The 23,218-nt window shown below is 33.4% G+C and overlaps 2 protein-coding genes and 1 pseudogene across 2 annotated transcripts; 1 reads left to right on the top strand and 2 right to left on the bottom strand.

Moving 5' to 3' along the window:
* Positions 1 to 257: 257 nt before the first annotated feature.
* Positions 258 to 4,996, bottom strand: LOC130499092 (uncharacterized; annotated as a pseudogene).
* A 6,103-nt stretch (positions 4,997 to 11,099) lies between these two features.
* Positions 11,100 to 11,876, top strand: LOC108818698 (1,4-dihydroxy-2-naphthoyl-CoA thioesterase 1). Its single transcript, XM_018591620.2, has 2 exons — positions 11,100 to 11,324; positions 11,414 to 11,876. The coding sequence occupies exons 1-2, from the start codon at positions 11,199 to 11,201 to the stop codon at positions 11,753 to 11,755; spliced, it is 468 nt and encodes a 155-aa protein (XP_018447122.1). The 5' UTR covers positions 11,100 to 11,198; the 3' UTR covers positions 11,756 to 11,876.
* A 586-nt stretch (positions 11,877 to 12,462) lies between these two features.
* Positions 12,463 to 14,096, bottom strand: LOC108818697 (UPF0725 protein At3g44770). The gene is made up of 6 exons (XM_018591619.2): positions 13,849 to 14,096; positions 13,640 to 13,771; positions 13,346 to 13,550; positions 13,148 to 13,263; positions 12,961 to 13,044; positions 12,463 to 12,887 (listed from the first exon to the last, which is right to left on the bottom strand). Exons 1-6 carry the CDS (start codon positions 14,059 to 14,061, stop codon positions 12,657 to 12,659), a joined length of 981 nt encoding a protein of 326 aa, XP_018447121.1. The 5' UTR covers positions 14,062 to 14,096; the 3' UTR covers positions 12,463 to 12,656.
* Between the last annotated feature and the right edge of the window lie 9,122 nt (positions 14,097 to 23,218).

Raw genomic sequence — 23,218 nt, 5'->3', positions numbered from 1 at the left:
CCAGACGACTTATTTGTAAGTCGTCCAGCTGAAAAACCTTCCAGACGACTTATTTGTAAGTCGTCCAGCTGGAAAACCTTCCAGACGACTTATTTGTAAGTAGACAAGTTCAAATACACAAATAAATCATACACAAGTTAGAAAATCTATACAACGACAAGTTCAAATAAAAATACACAAATATACAAATACAAATACAACGACAAGTTCAAAGCCATACACAAGTTAGAAAATCTATACAAGTTAGATTTGTGTATCTAATCATACATGCCCACGAACATACCACCATCCTCATTATCTTTCAAATGCTGATCAACAAGCTCCGTCCATATAACCACAGCCATATTATCCCTCATAGTCTTCGCATTGGACCTAGCAAAGTCTTTAGGGCTAAAGGGGACCCCAAGAGCATGACATTCAATGTACTTTAGAGCGTACACGCCACAATCACCATTGTTGGCCGTGGGTACATCTTTCAGCAGTCTCTCATATGTGTATCGCTCCAACCGGATTTGACCCGTAATTCCTCGGTGGCTGCGCACTCAACAAGCATATAAGGGACCATCTCGAGAAAAGGCTCCATTATCTCATCTCATGCTTCTGGTATGCTAGATGAAGGTATGCTGTCCCAGACGACTATGTGCCTCTTAGGGATCGATATCCAGATAGCAACCCAATGTTTGTTGTCCAAGTTCACTGGCGCATAGATATCATCAATGTCCTCCCCCCCACTTCTTGTTTGATTGGCAAAATGAAGGCATTGATCCGTCATAAAAACACGACGCCCCACTAGGTAGCATTCTTCCTAAACCTTTGTGATCAGGTGCCGATGCTTTGAAGAACAGATACTGCTCTCTCCAAGAATGGGAAAAGTTGTGATCCAGGAAGCACATTCGCTCGCTCCGGAAAGCTTGTGGGTTCTCCTGATACCTCTGCCTCAGCACATTCATCCAAGCATCCATATGCTGCATATAAAATAATACAAGTTAGAACCTCCCAGACGACTTATTTGTAAGTCGTCCAGCTGGAAAACCTACCAGACGACTTATTTGTAAGTCGTCCAGCTGGAAAACCTTCCAGACGACTTATTTGTTAGTCGTCCAGCTGGAAAACCTTCCAGACGACTTATATATTTACAAATCTATACAAAGACAAGTTACCAGACGACTTAAAGATAAGCAGAAGACTTACTACGTCTTCCAGCCATGCTTTGGGTGTCCGGAGTTTATGATACCACCAAATTGGTGATGTACGTGGTTTGTCCTCTTGCTTAGTGAAATAATCACTGCAAACAAAAAAGCAATCAGTTTTGGTAGACTAAATCAAGCTATTATGGGTAAAGCAATCACTTACGGATCAGTTTTCAACCAATCAGCGAGCTCCTTCAACTTAGGTCTGTTTAGTGTGGGAAAAGGACTATACTTTCCCACTCTAAGGAGTTTCTTTCTCTCTGCCGTATAAGGAGATATCTGTGTGGGAGCAGGTTTCTTCGTTCGTTCACTCCTTGCACGCACAGAAGCAGTGGGAGCTGTTTTGTCCAATACAACCAGGCTCGGTTCTGAAACTGGAACGCTTGGATCGGTGGAAGCGAAGCTCGGTTGTTGATCGTTGGAAGCGAAGCTCGGTTGGTCAGTGGAAGTGAGAGGAACAATCTCTTTGGAGGTGACACCATCTGCTTTATCTGCTGTATCCTCCGGCAAGATCTTATATACCGAGATCGCCTCATCTGCTGTATCCTCCGGCAACAATCTCTGCAATAAAAGTTGCACACAAGTTAACCCTGGACGACTTAAATAAAAGTTGTCTGGACGACTAGTTGACCCTGGACGACTTAAATAAAAGTTGTCTGGACAACTAGAAGACCCTGGACGACTTAATTCTTGTTGGGAGAGGATTTGATACTAACCTCTTTGGGCAGAGGAGAAGGCTGTTTCTTTTGAGGAGTAGGCTGTTTCGTTTGAGGAGAAGGTTGTTTCTTTTGAGGAGGAGTAGGCTTTGCCTTTTGAGGAGTAGGCTGTTTCGTTTGAGGAGTAGGCTTTGCCTTTTGAGGAGGAGGCTGTCTGGTGGGAGGAGTAGGATGATTGGTTTGAAGTGTAGGCTGATCCTTTTGAGGGGTGGCTTGAGGGGTAGGCTGTTTGTTACTAACCCCGGTTTCTTTGGCTTGAGGGGTAGCCTGATTGGTGACACCAACCTTCTTCTCCACAGCTTCCAATCTATCGGACAACTTCCTAATCTCCCTGATGCACTTCCTAAACCCATCTTTCATCATGTCACCTAAGCCACTTCTTAAGTCCTTGAACATATTTTCCAACTCCTCTCTGGTCACCCAACTAGCCTCTTCTCTAGCCTCTTCTCTAGCCTCTTCGCTAGCCTCTTCTCTAGCCTCTTCGCTAGCCTCTTTAGGAGCCTCTTTAGGAGCCTCTTTAGGACCCTCTTTACGAGCTTTCTTCCGAGGTCTCTGATTGTCTTCCTCCTCCTCCTCCACCTCCACCACAACCATCTCTTTGGCTCTTTTCGATGGAGTCACAAACTTAGGTTTTGTACCAGTGACTTCCCAGCAATCCATGGTCCACTTCCACGGTCTCCGATCATACATGACTTTAATGATGTTCTCCGCGGGCACGTCCTCAACCTCAGAGTCCCATTTTGGCCACATTTCACTAATGTCCTTCTCAACAAAGTTGATCACGCGGGTCTGCAGTAAATAGAAGAAGAATCGAGTTAGATATTTGAAACAAAATACTAAATAGACGACTTAATTATAAGTCATCTACTAAGTCGTCCAGCTGGACGACCTTCCAGACGACTTATTATAAGTCGTCTACTAAGTCGTCCAGCTGGACGACCTTCCAGACGACTTATAATAAGTTGTCTACTAAGTCGTCCAGCTGGAAGACCTTCCAGATGACTTATAATAAGTCGTCTACTAAGTCGTCCAGATGGAAGACTTTCCAGACGACTTATTATAAGTCGTCTACTAAGTCGTCCAGCTGGAAGACCTTCCAGACGACTTATAATAAGTCGTCTACTAAGTCGTCCAGCTGGAAGACTTTCCAGACAACTTAATTAAGTGACGATGGAAAGGTACCTGACTCAAGATAGCAGCTTTCATGAATCTGCGGCCTCTGCTGCCCTCGTAGGCCAGAATCGGTGGAGACGGACTGTTTGCTCTGGGACTACCAATACTAGCACCCAATCCCGGAATAGCTGTGTACGCCCAGACCTGAAGAACTTGTATAAACCCATCCACGGTGTAACAGCCAGTAATATCTTTGTTCCACAAAGAGTCCATCAGCACCTTAAACGCGACTCTCCCCCATGGATAATTCTCAAACCGTTCTAAATCCATCACTAGCCTTGCCAGAGTAGCTCGTGTAGCGGTTGAAAACTTTCTCCCTTCAATGAATCCAGTGAAGATGGAAAGGTACGCGAGTCGCTTGCGATCTTCCCTGGACCAATCCCCGCATCTCTTCAGTGCTGCTATTATCTGATCAGTAGTTGGCCCAGCTTCCAGATGAACTCCCATCATCCCCCAGAAAGAAACCATCTCTGGGGTAACTTCACATTCTGGTGTCTCAAGGTCCTCGATGTACTCGCAGTTTAAACCAGTGATGTTTTCAAACTCTAACAGTGAAAACCTCGCAGGTTCTGGACCAACGAGACACCACATCTCGTACTTCTTCTTAATGTCCAGCTTTAAACAGAGCAAGTAGTGAACCAGCCTTGAAGCCCAACCAAATCCCTGCTCCTTGAACTTGATGAAAACTCCCAATCTCGACTCCTTGAGCTCTTCAAATTCAGCATCAGTGAGAGCTTCCCTAAGAGCAGTATGCAACTTCTTGTTATCCGTATGATACGAAATGCTATTGTGGGGTTCTGGCTCTTCCCCTAATGTGTATAACCTACGGGGGAGTTCTGGAATATCCATCCTTTTTGTCTGCAAAATAATCAAAGACAACAATAGAAGTCAGAACACAAGCTAAATCAATCACGCCTTAATTGTTACTCCAGACGACTTAGTAGACGACTTTAATATAAGTCGTCTGGAAAGTCGTCCAACTGGATGACTTAGTTGACGACTTATATTTAAGTCGTCTGGAAAGTCTTCCAAATGGACGACTTATATTTAAGTCGTCTACTAAGTCATCCAGTTGGAAGACTTTCCAGACGACTTACTTACAAGTCTTCCAGTAGAAAAATTTCAAGCGGACCTGATTAGTCGCAGAAGGAGTTGGAGTACTCGTCATTGTGGTTATAGATCTGAAAAAATAAACGTGAAACGGTGAGAATGAGTAAATTGAAAGAGACAACGTTTTATGTTCATCTTTTCCTCGAGTTTGATGACTTACCGGCGTTAGGGTTTACAGAGAAACGGCGCTACGGTTTACAGAGAAGAAGCGGCGGCGCTAGGGTTTAGAAGAAGCGGCGGTGCTAGCTAGTGTTTAGAGGAAGCGGCGGTGAGAACGTTGGTGAGCACGGTGGCGAGGGCGACGGTTTGTTCGGAAATAGTGGAAGCGGGGGCGCTAGGGTTTAGAGGAATCGGCGGCGCTAGGGTTAGAAGAAGCTGCGGCGAAAACGGTGAGAATGAAGTGAGATAGATAGCCGACGTTGAGAACGATGGTTGTTCGAAAATAGTGGGAATTCGAATCGCCTTTGATATCACCGGTGAGAGAGAACTGTTAGGGTTTCTGAATTTCGCGGAAAATGAAAAAAAAAATCACCTTATATATTGGGTAAATGATCCGGTTAGCTTTAAAAGTACATTGGTAAACTTTAAGGTTTGGTCCGGTTTAGACGACTTATTCTGGCTGATAATGTACATCAGACGACCTAATATTTAGTCGTCTGGGCACAGAAAACTAAATATTAAGTCGTCCCAGACCCTAAAATGAACCCCTAAACTAAAATGACTAAATTAACTTACTAACCACGTTATAAAATCAAATTATACTTCAATAGTGTTTACTATACACAGAAATGAACACGCTTAGGTAATTTTAAAAAATTTCAAGAACGGTTTTAATGCTTTCCAAAATCTAACCCTAAGAACACATACAATACTACAACATATGTTGATGAAACATAAACTAAAGAATATCATGACTCACTACTTTCTCTCATCTGGGCTGAAAACAATTGAAATTTGTTATATATTAATTTATATCTCTTAAGACATATGTTAATTACATAATTCCAATTTTTCACTTATCAAAATATTTTTTACAAAATTTTTAAATTATGTTTAAGAATAACTGTCCAGACGACTTTAAGTTAAGTCGTCTGGACGACTTATTTTCAAGTCGTCTAAACAGACGACTTGTGAGGGGTAGAAACGTAAAAAAAGATCCGTTTTTTTGTTTGTTCACAAGGAGATAGTTATAATTTCAATAGTCTTTTAGGTTACTTTTGCCTTTGACCCAAGTTGGGGTATTCTTTTGGATTTGACTCCAAGTTTTGAGTCACAATTGGTAATTCTCCCTATTATTTTAGTTTAACCGTAACAAAAAAAAAACAAATTGTGATCAGAAAATTGATAAAATCCAGTATACTAAAATATGAATAACCAACCATTATTAATATGAAAAATTAAATAGAAAATTATTATGATTTAGTGTGTAACTAAGAAAAATTGTGTACGAATTTTCAGAATATTACAAGTTATGTTTATTAATACAAATCTTATTTAGTATTTATGTTTTCTATTTTATATATCCATTTATTCAAAAAATTACAAATATATTTAAAAATATAAGAGAAACGAACTAAACTACATGAAATTAAGAAAATAATAATCCAATTTTAATATAATTAAAAATCAATATTTAATTTACAATAATAGATGTAATTTAACATATCAAAAATAAAAATTTGAAATTATTTTCAAAATATTATATGTGAAATCACATGTCCAATTAAGATGGGAAGATAATAATACGAAATATATTTTTATTATACATAAAATTACAAAATAACTTAAAAATTGTAAACAAATATTTTCTATCAATTATTTTAATTCAATTATTACGTAAATGCATGCGGTATGACCCAGTACACTCTATGGAACAAAATATCATTCTACTTCTTCTAATATTAAATTTGTAGACTATTCTGTAAGGGCAATGCTTTCCACACCGCGTGCATATTCTTCGAGTAAGACCGTCATTGGGAATTATCGAAAACGATATGCTGTTGATTTGGATAGCTCGACTACAGTTCATAAATGGATCTACCCCCAGCAGACATTCAATGTGAACTGTGATGCTACACAACGAATTGCACGTGTAGAACCCAACATGTTGATATGTTTCCTTTTCGCATATGTCACACCAATTGTATCCTCCTGTATCTTTTTTATAGGATAAGGTGAGATAATGTTCATCATATTTGTACTTCACCTTATATGGTAAAGTGGCACAACGGAAACAAAAAACAAAGGAACATTCGATACAGTTCAAATGTTTATTTTGTTTTCCGCACATGGAACACTCTCTGGATATACCTTCTTCAGATGTTAAGAATAAGGAATGTGGATGAAACTCATGAGTGAAAGGCTCTGTAACCAAAGTGCATCTTACATCTAAACTGAAAGAACAAAGTGGTTTATGGCATGTGTATGCAAAACCACAACAATGGTTTCTACAAGCTACGCACTCGAATTCCCTTTTCTGATCAACTTGTAGATCGAGTGGATGGGAATGCAGTGAATGCCATTTTTTACGAGGAAGATGTGCACATGTTTCATGGAGGATAAAATCACATCTCATGCATCTATAAATGCTACCTTCATAGATAGGAAGGATGCACGATTGACACCTTTTTTCGTCCTCTACTTTACCATTCTCCTTCTTGTCAAGTCTCATGTTATGCTTTGGATGGCTGACATGTTTTATGACTCCATCACCTATTTCTTTGAACGCCTTAACGTTTTCTTCCTCAGTATCTGGTTCTCCTTCGAGTTCTTCTCCGTCCCATAAATCTTTTCGTGTTGCACACTTAGAATGAACAACATAATCACAATCCTTCACACAAGAGTATTGTCCATAATTTTTGTCAACTCTATGGCGACAAACTCCACAATACCAATTCTTATTAGGAATAGTTAGAGGAGGAGTGAAAGAGAGACGGTGGTCATGACGGGATATTCTGATAATGTTTGGTAAGTAGATACACGTCTTATGGACCACGAAATCGCATTGATAACAGACGTAAATGAAACATTTATCATCATCACTCAATGCACAAACGTCACAAGTTAGGGAGTTTATTCTAGGGAAGTAGGTGAGTGTATGGTCATGCCTTTTTGGGTAGTTTATAGAAAGGATGTTGAAGCTTATCGCACAAACAGGATGTAAATTAAAACCACATATAGAACAAGAGTAATAGAAAACTTCATGAGTGTTTTCTCCACAACAATTACACTTGTTGTAATGGCTGCTCCTTACTTGAAGTGTACTCTTGGGAGATGGAAAAATAAGTTGGAGAGGGTGTTTGGGATGATAAGGGACTTTGATTTCAGGTGGAGATTCAACACATTCTTTGTGGAAGGGTTGGATACATTTGGCGCACGATAAATCAGTGGGATGTTTCATATGAAGATTGCAAACCCCACACCGAACGAAGTTGCGCCAAAGTTCTTCGAAGTAAGAGTCAGCGTCAGGGTCAGAATCTAACAGGGAAAGACGGTGAGATTCTTCTAAAGACGGATCATTTTGTTTTTCAATGAAATAGGTTTCTGGGTCCATTTGTTTTTTGTATCGTAGCCTAGGGCATAAGAAAGTCGTAGGAGAAGAAGAGTGGTTGACGGAGTCCATGGCTTGTACAAAAGAGGTTAAGGCTGTACGTAAGAGATTTGAAGAGTGGTTTAATTTGAGTTTTGCAGAATCCATACATATATATAGGAGCAAAAAGAAATTCATATACATAGATTTACACATCACTATTCCAATTACAAAGGATAGAGATTAGAATAAAATAACAGTTGACGCAAAGTATTTTGGTTTATATACTTGTTTAAATGCCTCACTCAAGGTATTATCTATCTTATTAAAACAGAAGCATTCTGTTGGATCTAACATTTATTTTGTAAGTTTTTAAATTAAATACATCTTTATACTTTATAGTTAAACCTACATTAAATCACTAATATTCCTTTCTTTATACTACTATCCATGTTTCCAAACAATATACTTATTTCTTTATACTACTATCAATGTTTCCAATCTATCTTATTAAAACAGAAGCATTCTGTTGGATCTAACATTTATTTTGTAAGTTTTTAAATTAAATACATCTTTATACTTTATAGTTAAACCTACATTAAATCACTAATATTCCTTTCTTTATACTACTATCCATGTTTCCAAACAATATACTTATTTCTTTATACTACTATCAATGTTTCCAAACAATATATTTTACATACTACTTTCCAAACAATACAATAATTAATTTTAGTTATTTTATATCCATCATTTTCTCTTTAAAATGTTATAGAAACGTCATAATTTCATAAATTACAAAATAATGAACTTTAAAATTTGGATTATAAGATTAATTATGAAACTATTCAATTTCAATCAAATTAGATTACATATCGGTCATCCATCAGTTCAATCGGTTAGTCTCGGGTTTTAGTGACTTTTTAATATGAATATTTTAGAAAACTAAATTGAATTGTTAGATCTCCGGATTAACCGGTATAATCACAATCAGGTTGAATTTAAAAACACTGATTTAAATACAAAAATATTTTAAATACACAATCTTTAAAAGTTAACAAAATATTTGTTAAGTTATTAGTGAAATTTTTCATCGTAAAATATTCCGCGCTTCCAAAGCGCGGATCAAGATCTAGTTTATATTAAAGTACCACTTTTGTTGAAAATTCTTACTTGACTCCGATGCAACCCTTCTTATTATTTACAATATTCTCAAGAAATGTAAGAGCATCAAAGATGGTAAACTCTAACAAATGTTCTCATCGGTGTTCTAAAAAGAAGAAAAAAAGGAAAGAAAAAGAGAATACCGTTGAGGGCACTTTTTATACATGTCATCGTATAATTAGTTCTATTAATATTGTGATACACGTGTAATACTATTAAAAATCTTTATTTTTCAACATTAATGTTTTTTTAGAACAATATAGAGAAAACTTTACCATTACTGATGTTATAAGAAACTAAACTAATAAGTATTTACTTTATTGAATAAACTAATTAAATTTGGTACAGTTTAGGTTTTCGGTATTCTAGATGATCATCATCTAGAATACAAAAATTATATTTATTCTACATTACACAGATAATCTTGTAATATTATAATCAATATTTCTATAATTAATATAATTATAATGGTTATCATTATTATCTATGTAATATTTAAACTTTTGTTAATATTTGTTTCCATATCAAAAAGGCATTATGTTTTTATTTCTCACGTCAATATGTTTTTATTTTGTTTATTCCATTAGCAGAAGATAATACCATAAGAATATAGCTATTTCTCGTCTTCACAGCCACGTCATAAACTTGCTTAGCATGGCCAAACAAGTTTCCTATGTTTTGTTCTTCCTTTTTCATACATGGTCTTTTTTTAGGTCGGAGTAAGCTACCATTATCTCATAAATCCCCGGAGCTCCTCCTTTGGCACACTGCCTAAGGCTGATTAGTCTGGAGCTTTTAAGAAACGATATGTATACCAACACAATTGTTTTAGTAAATTCAAATATGCTTAAATTGAATGATCAAACAATTCAACAATAGTAATGGAAATAGAAAAGTAAATCATTGGCGACAAAAGCATTACTTTATATACAGTTGTAGTGGGGATATTTGGCATTAATAGGCATCTAAGTCTTGCTTGCCTTCTTCATGCATTTCCCAGTTTTGGGACAAATGTGTTGTTCCGAGTGATGCCGCCTATTTTAAGGTCCATAGATGCAGATTTTAGATCACCCAAAAATGTCTGCTCGCTAGTTTCTTTCTCCTCTCAAAGTGTTGCTTCCCCTAGCAGTGATGTCTCCATTAAAGTTCTTAGAGGAAAGACAAATAACTCTGGCATATTGTCTATGGGCCCACCGGCATAATCTCCATTATGACAAAGCTGATGTCACATCAGAAACGAAGGTTGGGGTTGGGGACGGTGACGTCCATCAAGGATGTCATTCTAAAAGTAGATTTTCACAGTACCATGGAGGAGGAAAGGTGAATTGAATGAGTGATAGTGGGGGATGGTTTAAGGATCGTTCATGGGAGTTTTAAACGTGACTGATTGTAAATGATTAATGGTGTTAGAAAGCGAATCAATGGTCGGTGTATTTAGGGTTTAGTGTAACTACGAAGACGGTGTTTGCTACCGGATAAAATCGAATAGGAAGGAAAGAAATAGGCTATAAGCCCAATAAATATGTGTGAATGTCAAATTTGTAACGGGTAGCACAAAACAGAAGTCCAAATTCAAATTGGAACAATAAACTCTTCCGAAGATTTTGAAAAAAAAGAGTTGCACATGTCACTCTCTCCTTCATCTATTTGTTGAAATGGCAACCTCAGATGACAAAATTAGTTTTTTATATAATGGATACCGAAAGACAAAGACGTATAACTAAACTGGACTAAACACCCCTAAACAAATATTTAGGATTATTCTACTTAAACACTAACATAGCACACAAGAGAGTGAATGTCGTGATGATCTTTACCAAAGTCTAGGCCAATATTTAGATGAAATTTGATTTCGTGACATGATAAAAAGGCTACCGAAACAGAATTGAGTGATTTAGGGTGCTAAAAGGGCGTTGCACAAAAAAAAAGGCTGCTAAAAGGGCTTATTACGATGGCCCATCGTAGGAGGTTAATATCCACTGTCGGCCTATTAAAAGACTGACAAGCAGATATACGACACGTGCGTCTTATCCAATACTTTAAACGTAGTTAATAATACAGACGATACGTCGACTCTTGTCCGAAAGATGCTCACCAACATCAATTATGGAGTTTTGACAATCGGCCCGAAAGGAAAAGGGCGTCGTAACGTAAAACCAATAAAAAACTATTACAGTGACATTCCATTTAACGCTATTATCTATTAAAAAAAAACATTCAATCAATGTCTCACTTTTTTCTCAACCTCTCTTATCATCTTTTAGAACTTCACCCACCTAACCTCCTCTCTCTTTCTCTGAAACAGAGGAACACAAAATGGTTTCTGCATCGTCCAAGACCAAAGCTTTAGACCCTCCGCTCTACGCATTAGGTTTCGAGATCGATGAGTTATCTCCTACACGTGTCACAGGTCGTCTTCCCGTCTCTCCAATCTGTTGCCAGGTCCCTTCTCCTTCTTCTTTCTCAATTTTGATCATTGTCCCCTTTTTTTTCTTACAAATTCTGAGATATTTGATTTTTTTTTCTCAAAGCCTTTCAAGGTGTTACACGGTGGTGTATCTGCTCTGATCGCCGAGTCTTTAGCAAGTATGGGAGCTCACATGGCTTCTGGCTTCAAAAGGGTCGCTGGGATTCAACTCTCGATCAACCATATAAAGAGTGCTGATCTCGGAGACCTTGTCTTCGCCGAAGCATCTCCTGTGAGTACAGGAAAGACTATTCAGGTTTGGGAAGTTAAGCTGTGGAAGTCAAAGGAAGGGTCAGAGAACAGAACCTTAATATCTTCCTCTAGAGTCACACTCCTCTGTAATCTTCCTGTCCCTGATCACGTCAAAGATGCATCAGACCCTCTCAAATTGATCTCTAAATTGTAAATCTCAAAAAGCTTCTTTTTCTCTGTCTCTGTTATTGATTGTGTTTTTCTTGATAATGCCTTTTATTTCCACTTGTATGTATCGTCTTCTAAACATATTTACCCTTTCTGGGTGATGATAAGCTCAAAAGTGGCAACAGACAGTCGTTTAGTCCCTCACCTGCGAAATCTACTGGAGTATAGTTAAAGAAATCCCCAAACCGTTGCAAAGATAGTTTAGCAAGTAGCAATCTACTATATGATCCTTATTCTCATTGTGTTCACCTCAAGTTTTGTACACAAAACTAACATTCTATTCATAGGCCCTTTGCATCAGGCTTGACTATTTACAGCCATGGTCGATTCTACCACAAAACAAGAGCTGGATTCTCTCTCAATTGTTCGGAATATACTTCATCAGATCAGATTTCTTCTTACATTGAAGTGAAGAGTAGTCTGAAAGCTGACGATTTGTACGACCGCTTTGTTCTCAAAGGAATCAGATGCAGTGGCAGAAAACGGATAGACATGCAAAAGTCAGGAGAAGTCATAGCAAGAATTAAGACAAAGGGAAAGATTTATTATAATCAGTTCATTATTAAAGATGAAAACAATGTAATTTTTAGTTTTTTTTAACTATTAGTATGCAAATGATATAAAAAAACGAACAATTTATCATGCATTCAACTATTAATTATAGAAACGGACAACATTTAAAAACAATAGATGTTGTATTCAAATGATACATCTAGATGACTTTAATATAATTTATTTACATCTCAGTATCTTGATGTTTTTCTTTTCCAGCAATCAAAACATCCATAAATAAAGGACATAAACAGGATTTACAAAAAATATTTAACTGTTAATAAAAACAAAGCAAAGTTCATCATAAAAGGAAAAATTTGGGCGACAGTTTCTGTTCACGGGGAGCTTGGTGGGTTGGTCCAGGTACTAATTTCGAGTATTATATGCCCTGTTCTCCCATCCTTTGTCCTCCTGACAACCGATATGTAGTCACAGCTCTTGGCGGTGAAGTTGATGTGGAAGATGGCATTACTAGACTTGAGCTTCAGAGACGGGTCTGTATGAGTTTCAAAGGTTTCCACAAGTATCTTGTTGATCTCGGCAGGCAAGCAAGACTTGAATGCCTCCTGGAAGAAAAAAAAAGCTTCAAAAATTGCAAGAGATTAATGCCAAACATAATCATGATTCTCATTATATTACCTCATTATACCGCCAGTAGCAGTAAAGTGCGAAATCAGTATACAGACGAAGCCAATCATTTTCACATATGTCTTGCTCCTGAACCTGGAAAACAAATAACAAAATAAAAGCAAATAATATCAGCGTCAAATACAGGAAGTTGATCTTGAAACAACACATTGAGAGTAGGAAAAGGAAACAAGTTTACCTCGTAGAATCTCAGCCTGTCATCAGGTTTTGCTTCGGACAAAAAGTTGGGCATACGACCTCTGTAAAGCTCATCTACAGGTTCCTCGTTAATTTGAGTCAAGTCACCTTCTTCACCTGCAATAATTTTAAGAAAATAAATCCAAGCATTACAAAGTCTAAGGTCAATAGATGATGGCAGTAACAGACAAAAAGTTACCTGGTTTCTCGGGTTTTAGTCTGCAGATTTCAGTCAAGACTCTTAAATGCTCGCCGTTCATGGGAAAACATCCTGTGACTGAGCTCTGGAGAATGTGAGCTGAATCGTCCACAAGATCCTTTACCTCCACAGTGATATAGTAATAGTTCCATATATTAAATCCAATATTGTATTTGGGTATGCCCATAAACTGCAATTTTCTCCCCTGCAAAAAAAAAAAAAAAAACAAATCATAAAAAATAATAATATAATATGGCTTCCAAACTCAAAAGCAAACAAAAAAAAGACATCAACCTTCTCAAAGTTGAAACAGTGAACTCCCAAACGGCCGTAAAGAGAGATATCGGAAGGCGGTTGACGTTTGCCTAGCTCGTGTGGATAGATTCCACGTTCAGGGATACGAACATGAACATCAATATCAAAACCCTAGAATTCATCAAATAACCAATTTATCAAATCGACCATCTACAGAAATAAAGTGGTAAAGAGCGAGCGAGGGTTACCCAAGACTCCTGTACTTGGCGACGGTATTCTTCGTCCACTTCCTCCTCTTCATCAGATGATGCCCATCCATCGACTTCTTTTTCTTTTTCCTTTTCTTTTGCTGGCAATCCAACGACGTTTTTACCCAATCCACGCTCAATATAGAGGCAATCCTCCTCCGATAGTTTTCCACTTTCCAACAGCCCCCGCAGAGCATCCGCCATCTCCCCCATCCTTATTCTCTCTTTGGCAAAACAAAAAAAAAGTATCTTTTTATAAGAGAGCACTTTCAAGCAATTGGGCCTACGTGGCGGTGGGGCTATTTTATAGTCCATCAGAGATTAAGACAACAAACGCTTCTCATTTGTAACAATCAAACGGCAGAGCATCAGCCATCTCCAATCCTTTTTTTTTTTATACTGCAACTTTTATTTAAGCTTGAATGATTTGAGACTACAAAGTCATTATGAAGTTCATTCGTTTTTTTTTTGTCAACATGAAGTTCATTCGTATTTGTCCAAAAGAAATACCTACTGGCATTCTCATTTACGTTTTTGTCTTTTCTTTTGGATTGTTTTGAAGCTTTCTCTTTGTAGCAGGGTGTCCTCTGCTGAGGTCCCTCAAATACTTTCTATAGCTATGAATGAATCAGTGTTATAAAAATGAATTTTTAATTAGCTTTTTACATAATACTATACCAAAATTGTAGCCTCTTGGATAGGTTGTTTAATGTGGATAACAATAGATTTATTTTGTAAAAGAAAAACTACAACTGATTTACAAAAGAGATGAATTTGATTTACCATTTTGGATAAATCGTGCTATATTAAATAAAAATTGATGAATAACAGTGTGGATAAATAACATTATATTAAATAAAAGTAATCACAATAATAATAAAAACTAGGTGATGATCCGCGCCCGGAGTGAGAATATTTTAAGAGATAATCACATTTGATTAAAAGAAATATGATTTAAGAATGCATAAAAAATTAAAACTACACGTATTTTGTTTACGTACATTGTGATTTCGTTTAATTATTTATTTCAATCATATATAATATAATCAAATTAATAAGAATAAATAAATACTAATATAATTTCTTATGATGTGAATATAATATAAGTCCAATTTGTTTTCATTTAAAAAACAAATATAAGTTAAAAAGAAACATATGAAATAGAAAAATAAAACCATGCATAAAAATATAAGAAATGATCATGCTGATCAGCAAGTTCTTAGAAAAGGATGTGAATAGTGCCGTGAAAGTATCACCAGTTGAAGCTTTCGTTCGCAATCATATAATGAGGAATTAAATAAAATATCACTTATCACATTGCGAAATTTAAAACATTAGTTAACAAAATATGTGAAAAATGTATTACCTCAGTCTGAGAGGTACGATTTCTGAAACATTATTGAGTTCATATAAACATGTGTATCATAAGACTTACCTAAACCCGATATTCTGATAGAAGTTTCCTAAATTTTTTCTTAATTCTTGGGCTTAAATTAAGGGATTGCAAAGACTAAATTTAATATCATCCAATTAGTTAAGAAACTGTACCAATCATATCTGCTTATTCAATTTATAAGTATATTTCCAAATCATCATCAATTAAATGATATATGTATAGACGATAATTGGTACAGTTTCTTCTCGGTATCTTTGCATATAAATATTAGTAAGTATAACTTCTTTAAATTTAGATATAGATAATGATCACTTACCAACCAAAAAATCAGGATAGAGTGTTCCATCTAATATCGAACGATAGGTCACAGGTTGAAGACCACAAAATTGGTTTGGGAGATCTTCACAGTTTTGAACCCTGGTGGTAGGGAAAAAAAAACAATCTTGTAAGGGTGGTTGGTTGTCCGGTTCTTACCGCATGAGGGGGCCAAAGAAAATTAAAAAGAAGCTTGGAACATCCTTGGATGAAGAAAGGTTCAAACTGGTGCACCAGTTCCTTTTTAATGGAAGCATGGATCTTATCTCCCTGAAAAAAAAATGTGGGCATTAGATACAAACAAATTACAGTATTGATATTTTATGAAACTGTATACAAAGAACAACTTACTTTAGCATCCACAAAAACTATTTATATGGTCTCTCCACCAAAAGACGTGTACTACTTCCAGAGTCTAATGACTTTCACTCTTATCTTCTACATAGATTTCTTTGGCTTTAAATCCGAGATGAAGTTCATGACATTCATTTTCGATTTTGCTTTTAATTACGTTTAGGTTGTGATGGAGGAGTAAGAATAATCTTGGATGATATATATATATATATATATATGAGGAATGTTCACGTATAGGGTTTATGACTTTTACGGTTGGTGCATTAATTGTAATTAAATATTATAAGCCTATAATCAAGCCAAATATTGAGCCTAATTTGATCTCAATTTTATGTAATGGCGTCGAAATTTTATGTCTACTATTTGATTAGTATCGAGTTTATATCTTTGATTACATAAATTGATTTTTTTGGTATTAATCAAATTCAATACAAATCAAGTCAAATGTCCCTCATTATTCGATCTCAAATGTAAATAAGTCCTATAATCAATTCAAAATCATTAATTGATGGGCTTTAATTTTATGAAACGGTGTAGAATGTATTAAAAATGATTTGACCAACTCCGTATTTACAGCTTATTTCTAAAATTTGCTGTAAGTGATTTACCATCAGTATTTGATATTTGATATCATTGCAATCAAATCAAATCAAATAAGGCCTATAATCAAGCCAAAATATTATTAATTTTCGATCTCAAAATTTTGATATGGAAAGAATTATAATTAAGCAGCATTTACTATACCGAATTAATATATTTGAATACTAATGATCGCAATTAACCAATCAGTATGTGATTGGTCATCAAATATTCTGAGCTATAATTGATTGTAATCATATATTGCAATCAAATAAGACCTATAATCATGTGGAGAAATATTGTTTTCCATTGGTAAAATTAAGATATGGTGCCGAATTTTAGAAATTCGGATTTGGCCACCTCTCTATTTATAGGTTCCAATTGTAAAATATATTACTTTAAATACAATATATCGTTTAAATATCGATTACCAAATCAAATGTATCGATTGTTTATATACTTTGGACCAAGATATACTTACATACTGATAAAATTTGATATAGATATACTCATATTGGGTCTACTATGAAGTGTTTTCTATTTTGTTATATAGTATTTTTTTTTTGAAATGGCTTTCATATAATAATATGAAACACATCAAACCATGGTTACATATACGAAAAATGCTCATATTCGGTTTAATATGAAGTGTTTACTATATAGTATATAATATTTATTTTTTAAATGGCTTTCATATAGTATATAGTATGTAAGTGCAATACTAAAATATAATACAATACAAAAAAATACAACATCATATTTTTAAAATGAATGTAGTCATTATATTTGAACCGCGCTTAAAAGGTATTAAAGGTTGAAAAGATAAAAATGGTAACTATTAAATAAGATCATGTAAACGTTGACTTGACAATAACCATAATATGAAGAAAAAAAAATCTCGCAAATCATATTAATTAAGAATGCAAATTTGGTGGTAAGCGAGTTAATAAGGAAACATTGCAAGATGATTAGGCACTCACTCCTCTAAACAATCCTTCAAATTACGGAAACATTGACTGTCTGATTAATATGGAAACATTGCATGATTTGCGAGATGATTATTCGCGAGTCGCATTCCTTCTAAAAAGATGTGATCCATCATCAAAGCTTAATTGATATGAATCAATAAAAAATTATATTTGAAATTTATATTTGAAAGATCCAATACATAAAATATAATTTATGCAACATATACATGCTAAAATATATTTTATGCAACATATACATGCTAAAATAAATTTTAGCAGTCATAACAAACATAGAATAAGATTCGATTTTTAAAATACGCAACATATACATGCTAAAATATTTTTAAAATAGCATAGAATATGCAACATATGCAACATTTTTTTAAAAATAATGTATAAATATGTTTAAGTATTTTAGCAGTTATAACAAACATAAAATATAAAATATAAAATATTGTAGTATTATTATAGTATCATTATCAAAATATAGTATCATTCCATGGATGGTTATAACAAACATAAAATATTGTAGTATCACTATAGTTTATGTATGTCGTTGTCCCATTATAAAATTATCATCAACGCATTTTTTTGATTCAGTCCACATATCGTGAATAACTCTAAACTAGGATATGACCCGCACCTTGTGCGGGATGAAAATGATTACATAAAAATATAGTCAACATTAATATTAGAATGTGTAGTAGTCCTGCGATTTCGGTTTTCCAAAACCAAACCTAACCATTGGTTTTCGGTTAACCAAAATTTTGAAAAATTAATTTCAAAATTAACCAAACTGAATTTCGGTTTAGTTTTCGGTTTTCAATTTTATACCAGGAAATAACTGATATAATTGGTTTTCAGCCAATTTCGGTATAATTTTCTTTAAAAATTTGGATATTTTTGGTTAATTTTGGTTATTTTGGTTAAATTCGGATATTTTTGGTTTTTCGGTGAATTTCGGTTCGGTTTTCTGGTTATTTTAGGTCCTTATCGATTTTTCATTTTTTTTTTGAAAATCAAAACCGAAAGAAAACCAAATTATTATTTGTTTAAATTTTACCAAACTGAACTGAATTGAAAACCGTAACTGAACTAAAATCATTCTTACTGTTCCATACAATATAAATATTATGACAGCGTAGTGGTTAGAAATATTGAGTGATTGATTATGATTTCTATTGTATATTTTTGGAAAGTACATTCTAGTTATGATACTAATTAGCAATAATTATAGACGATTATAATTCTATAATAGCGATTGCATAAAAACATAATTTTGGAAACCATGAATATTACGAAACAAAAACATTTTCATAGTTTGAATATATAAAAACAGCAATAATGAACATTTTTTAACGTCTCACAGATGCAGCCAGTCTATAATTTTGTATATCATCTTCTCATGATTTAGTAAAGAAATAAATATCACGGTCAAATACAATTAATAATAATACAAAATTATATGGTAAGTAATGGTTACAAAATTGGAATGACCATGATTTTTTTTATTTTAGAAATAATATGTTGACATAATTTTGAAAACAATTGTGTTAACCTCCTAAATTTATTCAGTGATTGACCATTAACTCAGTTTCTGCCATATATGCATAATTTGGCTCGAAATTAGTTAATTACCTTTGCCCAGTGTCTGATTTATCTAAATAATATCAATCACCGTCAAATTTATATAAATTTTGTTCCTAATTTTGTATACGATAATATATTCTAAAACATAGACAATACTGATTTGAAGGAAAATTATGAATATATGGCCAAAATGTTACAATTACTGATAGTTAAAACTATAAGAAAATAAAACTAAACGTACAATGCCATTGTTTGATGTATGTTTTATAAGCTATTATATATGTCGTTCGTGTAATATAAAAAGAGTGTATAAGTCATGTATACATCTATGCCTCTCCGGTGATTTTTTTGATATTTTACATCTTTCTGCGAAAGGGGATTAGGGATTTAGGATTCATGCCATTATGCTGAGTGTATAAGTCATGTATACAATTATTAATATTTTTTTAAAAAAATCCAAAGATTTAGGATTTATCCAAGGGTTTACCATGAATTTAAGGTTTATGATTTAGGGTTTAGAGTTTAGGGTTTAGTGTTTTGCTGGCGGTATTTTAAATATAAAATCTTTTTTGCGACTATTATTATTTTCTATTTATTTTTTATTTCAAAATAAAACTTGGCAATATTTTATTTCCTTTTTAAAAAGATACCGAATATGAAATAACGAAATCTTATTGGTTGGGTGAACCTAAAGGTTCACTCTAGGGATGAACCCAAGTATTTCTCCTACTAATATATCTCATTTGTTAAGTGAATCAATGCAATATTTCTCTTATAATTTGGATCAATTTGAAATCTCAGTCAAGATACTATGTAATTACTTATCGCCTTGTGAATCATTTCCCATATTAACGTATTTGAATTTATGGAAATTTAAAGCTAATGTCATTTTCATTTGTGTGTACACACCGTTGAAGGCAATTATTAAGGAAAATGACATTTTAGAAAATTTTAAATTTGACTATTGTTTATATTTTGGAATTTGTTTTAGAAATCTCTAATTCTTTGGCTTCGGATTCACAGGGGTTTCATTTTGTATTTTGTATTTTTTGAAGTTTTTTTAAAAAACATTTCTTAACTGTAACATAGGAACACAAAATGAAATTATCCATATATAAGAACAGTCTAATGAAATTGATTACAAATTGTGACTAAACCATGATTTTCGAAGTGTTCATAAAAATAGTTTTGAATCTGCTAATATTTACCAAATATGAAACAATTAATGTGTTCGTGTGTACCTTACCTAACCAATCTTTCTATATGTAACAACTATTTTTGAATTTTATAGATAGTGATTATAATATTTGACTGTTTTTATGTTGGTTATAAACTTATGATCATTTACGGTTCTTATGTTAAATTTTGAACCAAAACGCGGCAAAGTAAAACGTGAGTATAGTGTTTGAAAGTCAAATATTATAATCAATAATATAATAAAATTATAATATTTATATATTTAATGTACAATTAATTATAATACGAATTTATATGGTAAGTAATGGTTACGAAACGTGGGTACTTACTTCTATAAATAATATGTTGTCATAATACAAATAATCAATTTTTTCAAATCAACCTCCCAAATTTACTCACTGTTTGGCGATGGTATAGTGGATTTGATTCAAAGATTTGAATTGATCATGTGTATTTCCTCCTAAACCGTTACGCACCGAAGGTAACTAATTTCTATAATTTCGAGCCAAATAAGAACAATCACCGTCAAATCACTATAAATTTGGTTCATAATTTTATATGCTTCCTATATTCTAAAACATGCAATGATATGATATGGTTCCTATATTCGTGATGTTGAAAAAAAGACTATGCAATATAAAAGAATATATAAGTAAAAGAATATATATAGAATGTATAAGTAAATGTATACATATTCACTTTTTTACATATTACATACTGCATATTGCATACATATATAAAAGAATGTATAAGTAAAAGAATATATAAAAGAATGTATATGTAAATGTAAATGTATACATATATGCATTTTTTACATATAATATATATAAAATAATATATAAAAGAATGAATGTATAAGTTATGTATACACGTTTTAAACGGAGGAGAATTTCACTATACATTTATGTCGAATATAATCCCCTAACGTATTATTCATGTCGAACAGAAGCAATGCATATGTGTCATCTTACCCTAGTATAAATATAAAGAAGGAGCATGTAACAAACATAATAGTACCAATGGCATTATATGTAATAACCCTAGTAAATCAAGGATAATTGTAAATGATGGCCGAGAAGGTTTGTGAGAATGACACATATGCATAATGGCAACATTGAAATTAGTTTACTCTTTAAAGGTTAATTTTTTTTAAAATGCTTCTTGATTAACAATAAGGGGATTCTTATCATTCACACAATATGCATAATCAGTCCACATATGTCCACATAAATATGAGACATATAACACTTGTCCATTAGAGTGGCATGAAATGTAAATATTCTAGGCAAGGATGGGCTTTTGAAAAAATGCTCTAAGATTAATTGTGGAGATGACACCTAAGTAATGACATTGTTGTTATAAACACATGAACTAAAAGTTGTTTACAAAATGGTCTCTTCACATAATAGAAAGGGGATACTGTCAACAGCTTTCACCAAGTTGATGAGATAGAATGTTTAATATTGATAAAAAAGTATGACTATTTATACTAAATAGTTTTGTATAGTCATACCAAAAATTAGCCAAAGTCCTAATTTCATTAGAATGTTATTAATTTGGTATTTGGTAAGCAAATCTTTAGCATTATTTTTTGTTTGTTTTCTGTTACTTCTCAATAATGCAAATATATAATGCAAAGATACAAGAGTATTTGCATCTCCTACAAAAACTAAACTTGATAATTAAGAGAATACCAAAATTTACTATTCTATACTGTTCACATAAAATCAAAGACCCTGCTACGCTTCCTACTACTCTATCACCTATTTGATATTCAAATCTTCTATATTCTCGAGGATAGATTTGTGTTATTCTATTACCTGTGTTTATCTCCACTATATCTTTTTCATTTCCATTTTTTGTCATATACAAAATCTTTCCAGAAAAACTGAATTTGTGATATTAATCTATTTATTTTCCAAATTTCAAAATTTGGTTTCCAATTCCACACTTTATCGTCTACTCATTTTTGTTACATAAATATTTCTTAGGTTTCAAACTGAAACTAGTGGATTCAAGAGAAGAAATCAATCTTCATATCTTTCTTATGTCATAATACAAGTACTTTTTTAAAAAAAAACAATAAATCTATCTAAAACACTTTCAAAATAATTGAAGGAACAATTGGTGAACTATCCATATAAAGGATCTATATTTGCATTGTAACCATAGATGGACCTTTTAAGCTTATGTCACACAATCATTCTCTTCGTTTGACCGAAATGACCTCTTGCTCTCTCTTATTCACATGAGATCTTTTCTTTTTTTCTGACACTCTCTGCATACTGCAAGTCTTGTTCCCCATTCCTTCCTTCACACTCTCTTTCTTCATATCTCATCTCTTCATTCATTATCTCATCTCTTTCTTCTTAGGTTCTTTTATTTTTCTTCAGTCTTTCCATTTACGATATTAATCCATAAATAAACACTATATTCTCTTTTCTTCTTCTTTCATAATTCTATTTTAATTTTTAAAATTATTCAGTTTGATGGAAAAATTAAAATTTTCATATAAATTCACAACTCTTGTTTTGTTTGCGTTCACTCTGATTTTCCATCAAACTGAATAATTTTAAAAATTAAAATAGAATTATGAAAGAAGAAGATTAACTAGACATGTTACAAAATAATTTGATCACTAAACATGTTACAAAATATATTAGAGCGTTTAAGAAATTATGTAACAAGATACAAAATTTGTTAACATGTTACAAAAAATATATTAGTGAATTAAAAAATTATGCAACATGATATAAAATATGTTAACATTAAAATAACATCAATTATAGTCTCACTAACATGATACACAATTTGTTAATATTTAAAATAACATCAATTTCTATTGGGTTTATGATAAAACTACATAATAACTCATCAGTAATTTGATCACCAGACATTTTTCGAAATATGATAGCGAATTAACAAAATTTGTTACAAGAAACAATATTTGTTAACATGTTATAAAATATGT

This window comes from Raphanus sativus, chromosome 8 (assembly GCF_000801105.2).
Source record: "Raphanus sativus cultivar WK10039 chromosome 8, ASM80110v3, whole genome shotgun sequence".
Lineage (NCBI taxonomy): Eukaryota > Viridiplantae > Streptophyta > Magnoliopsida > Brassicales > Brassicaceae > Raphanus > Raphanus sativus.
Note: the sequence above shows the minus strand (reverse complement) of the source record. Positions and strands in the feature narration are given on the sequence as shown.

Excerpts from the sequence above, each read along its gene's own strand:
- LOC108818698 (XM_018591620.2), top strand. The coding sequence starts at position 11,199 with ATGGTTTCTGCATCGTCCAAGACCAAAGCTTTAGACCCTCCGCTCTAC. Across the intron at positions 11,325-11,413 it reads TCTCTCCAATCTGTTGCCAG|CCTTTCAAGGTGTTACACGG; the intron begins GTCCCTTCTCCT and ends TTTTTCTCAAAG.
- LOC108818697 (XM_018591619.2), bottom strand. The coding sequence starts at position 14,061 with ATGGGGGAGATGGCGGATGCTCTGCGGGGGCTGTTGGAAAGTGGAAAA. Across the intron at positions 13,772-13,848 it reads GCCAAGTACAGGAGTCTTGG|GGTTTTGATATTGATGTTCA; the intron begins GTAACCCTCGCT and ends GATGAATTCTAG. Across the intron at positions 13,264-13,345 it reads ACTAAAACCCGAGAAACCAG|GTGAAGAAGGTGACTTGACT; the intron begins GTAACTTTTTGT and ends AAATTATTGCAG.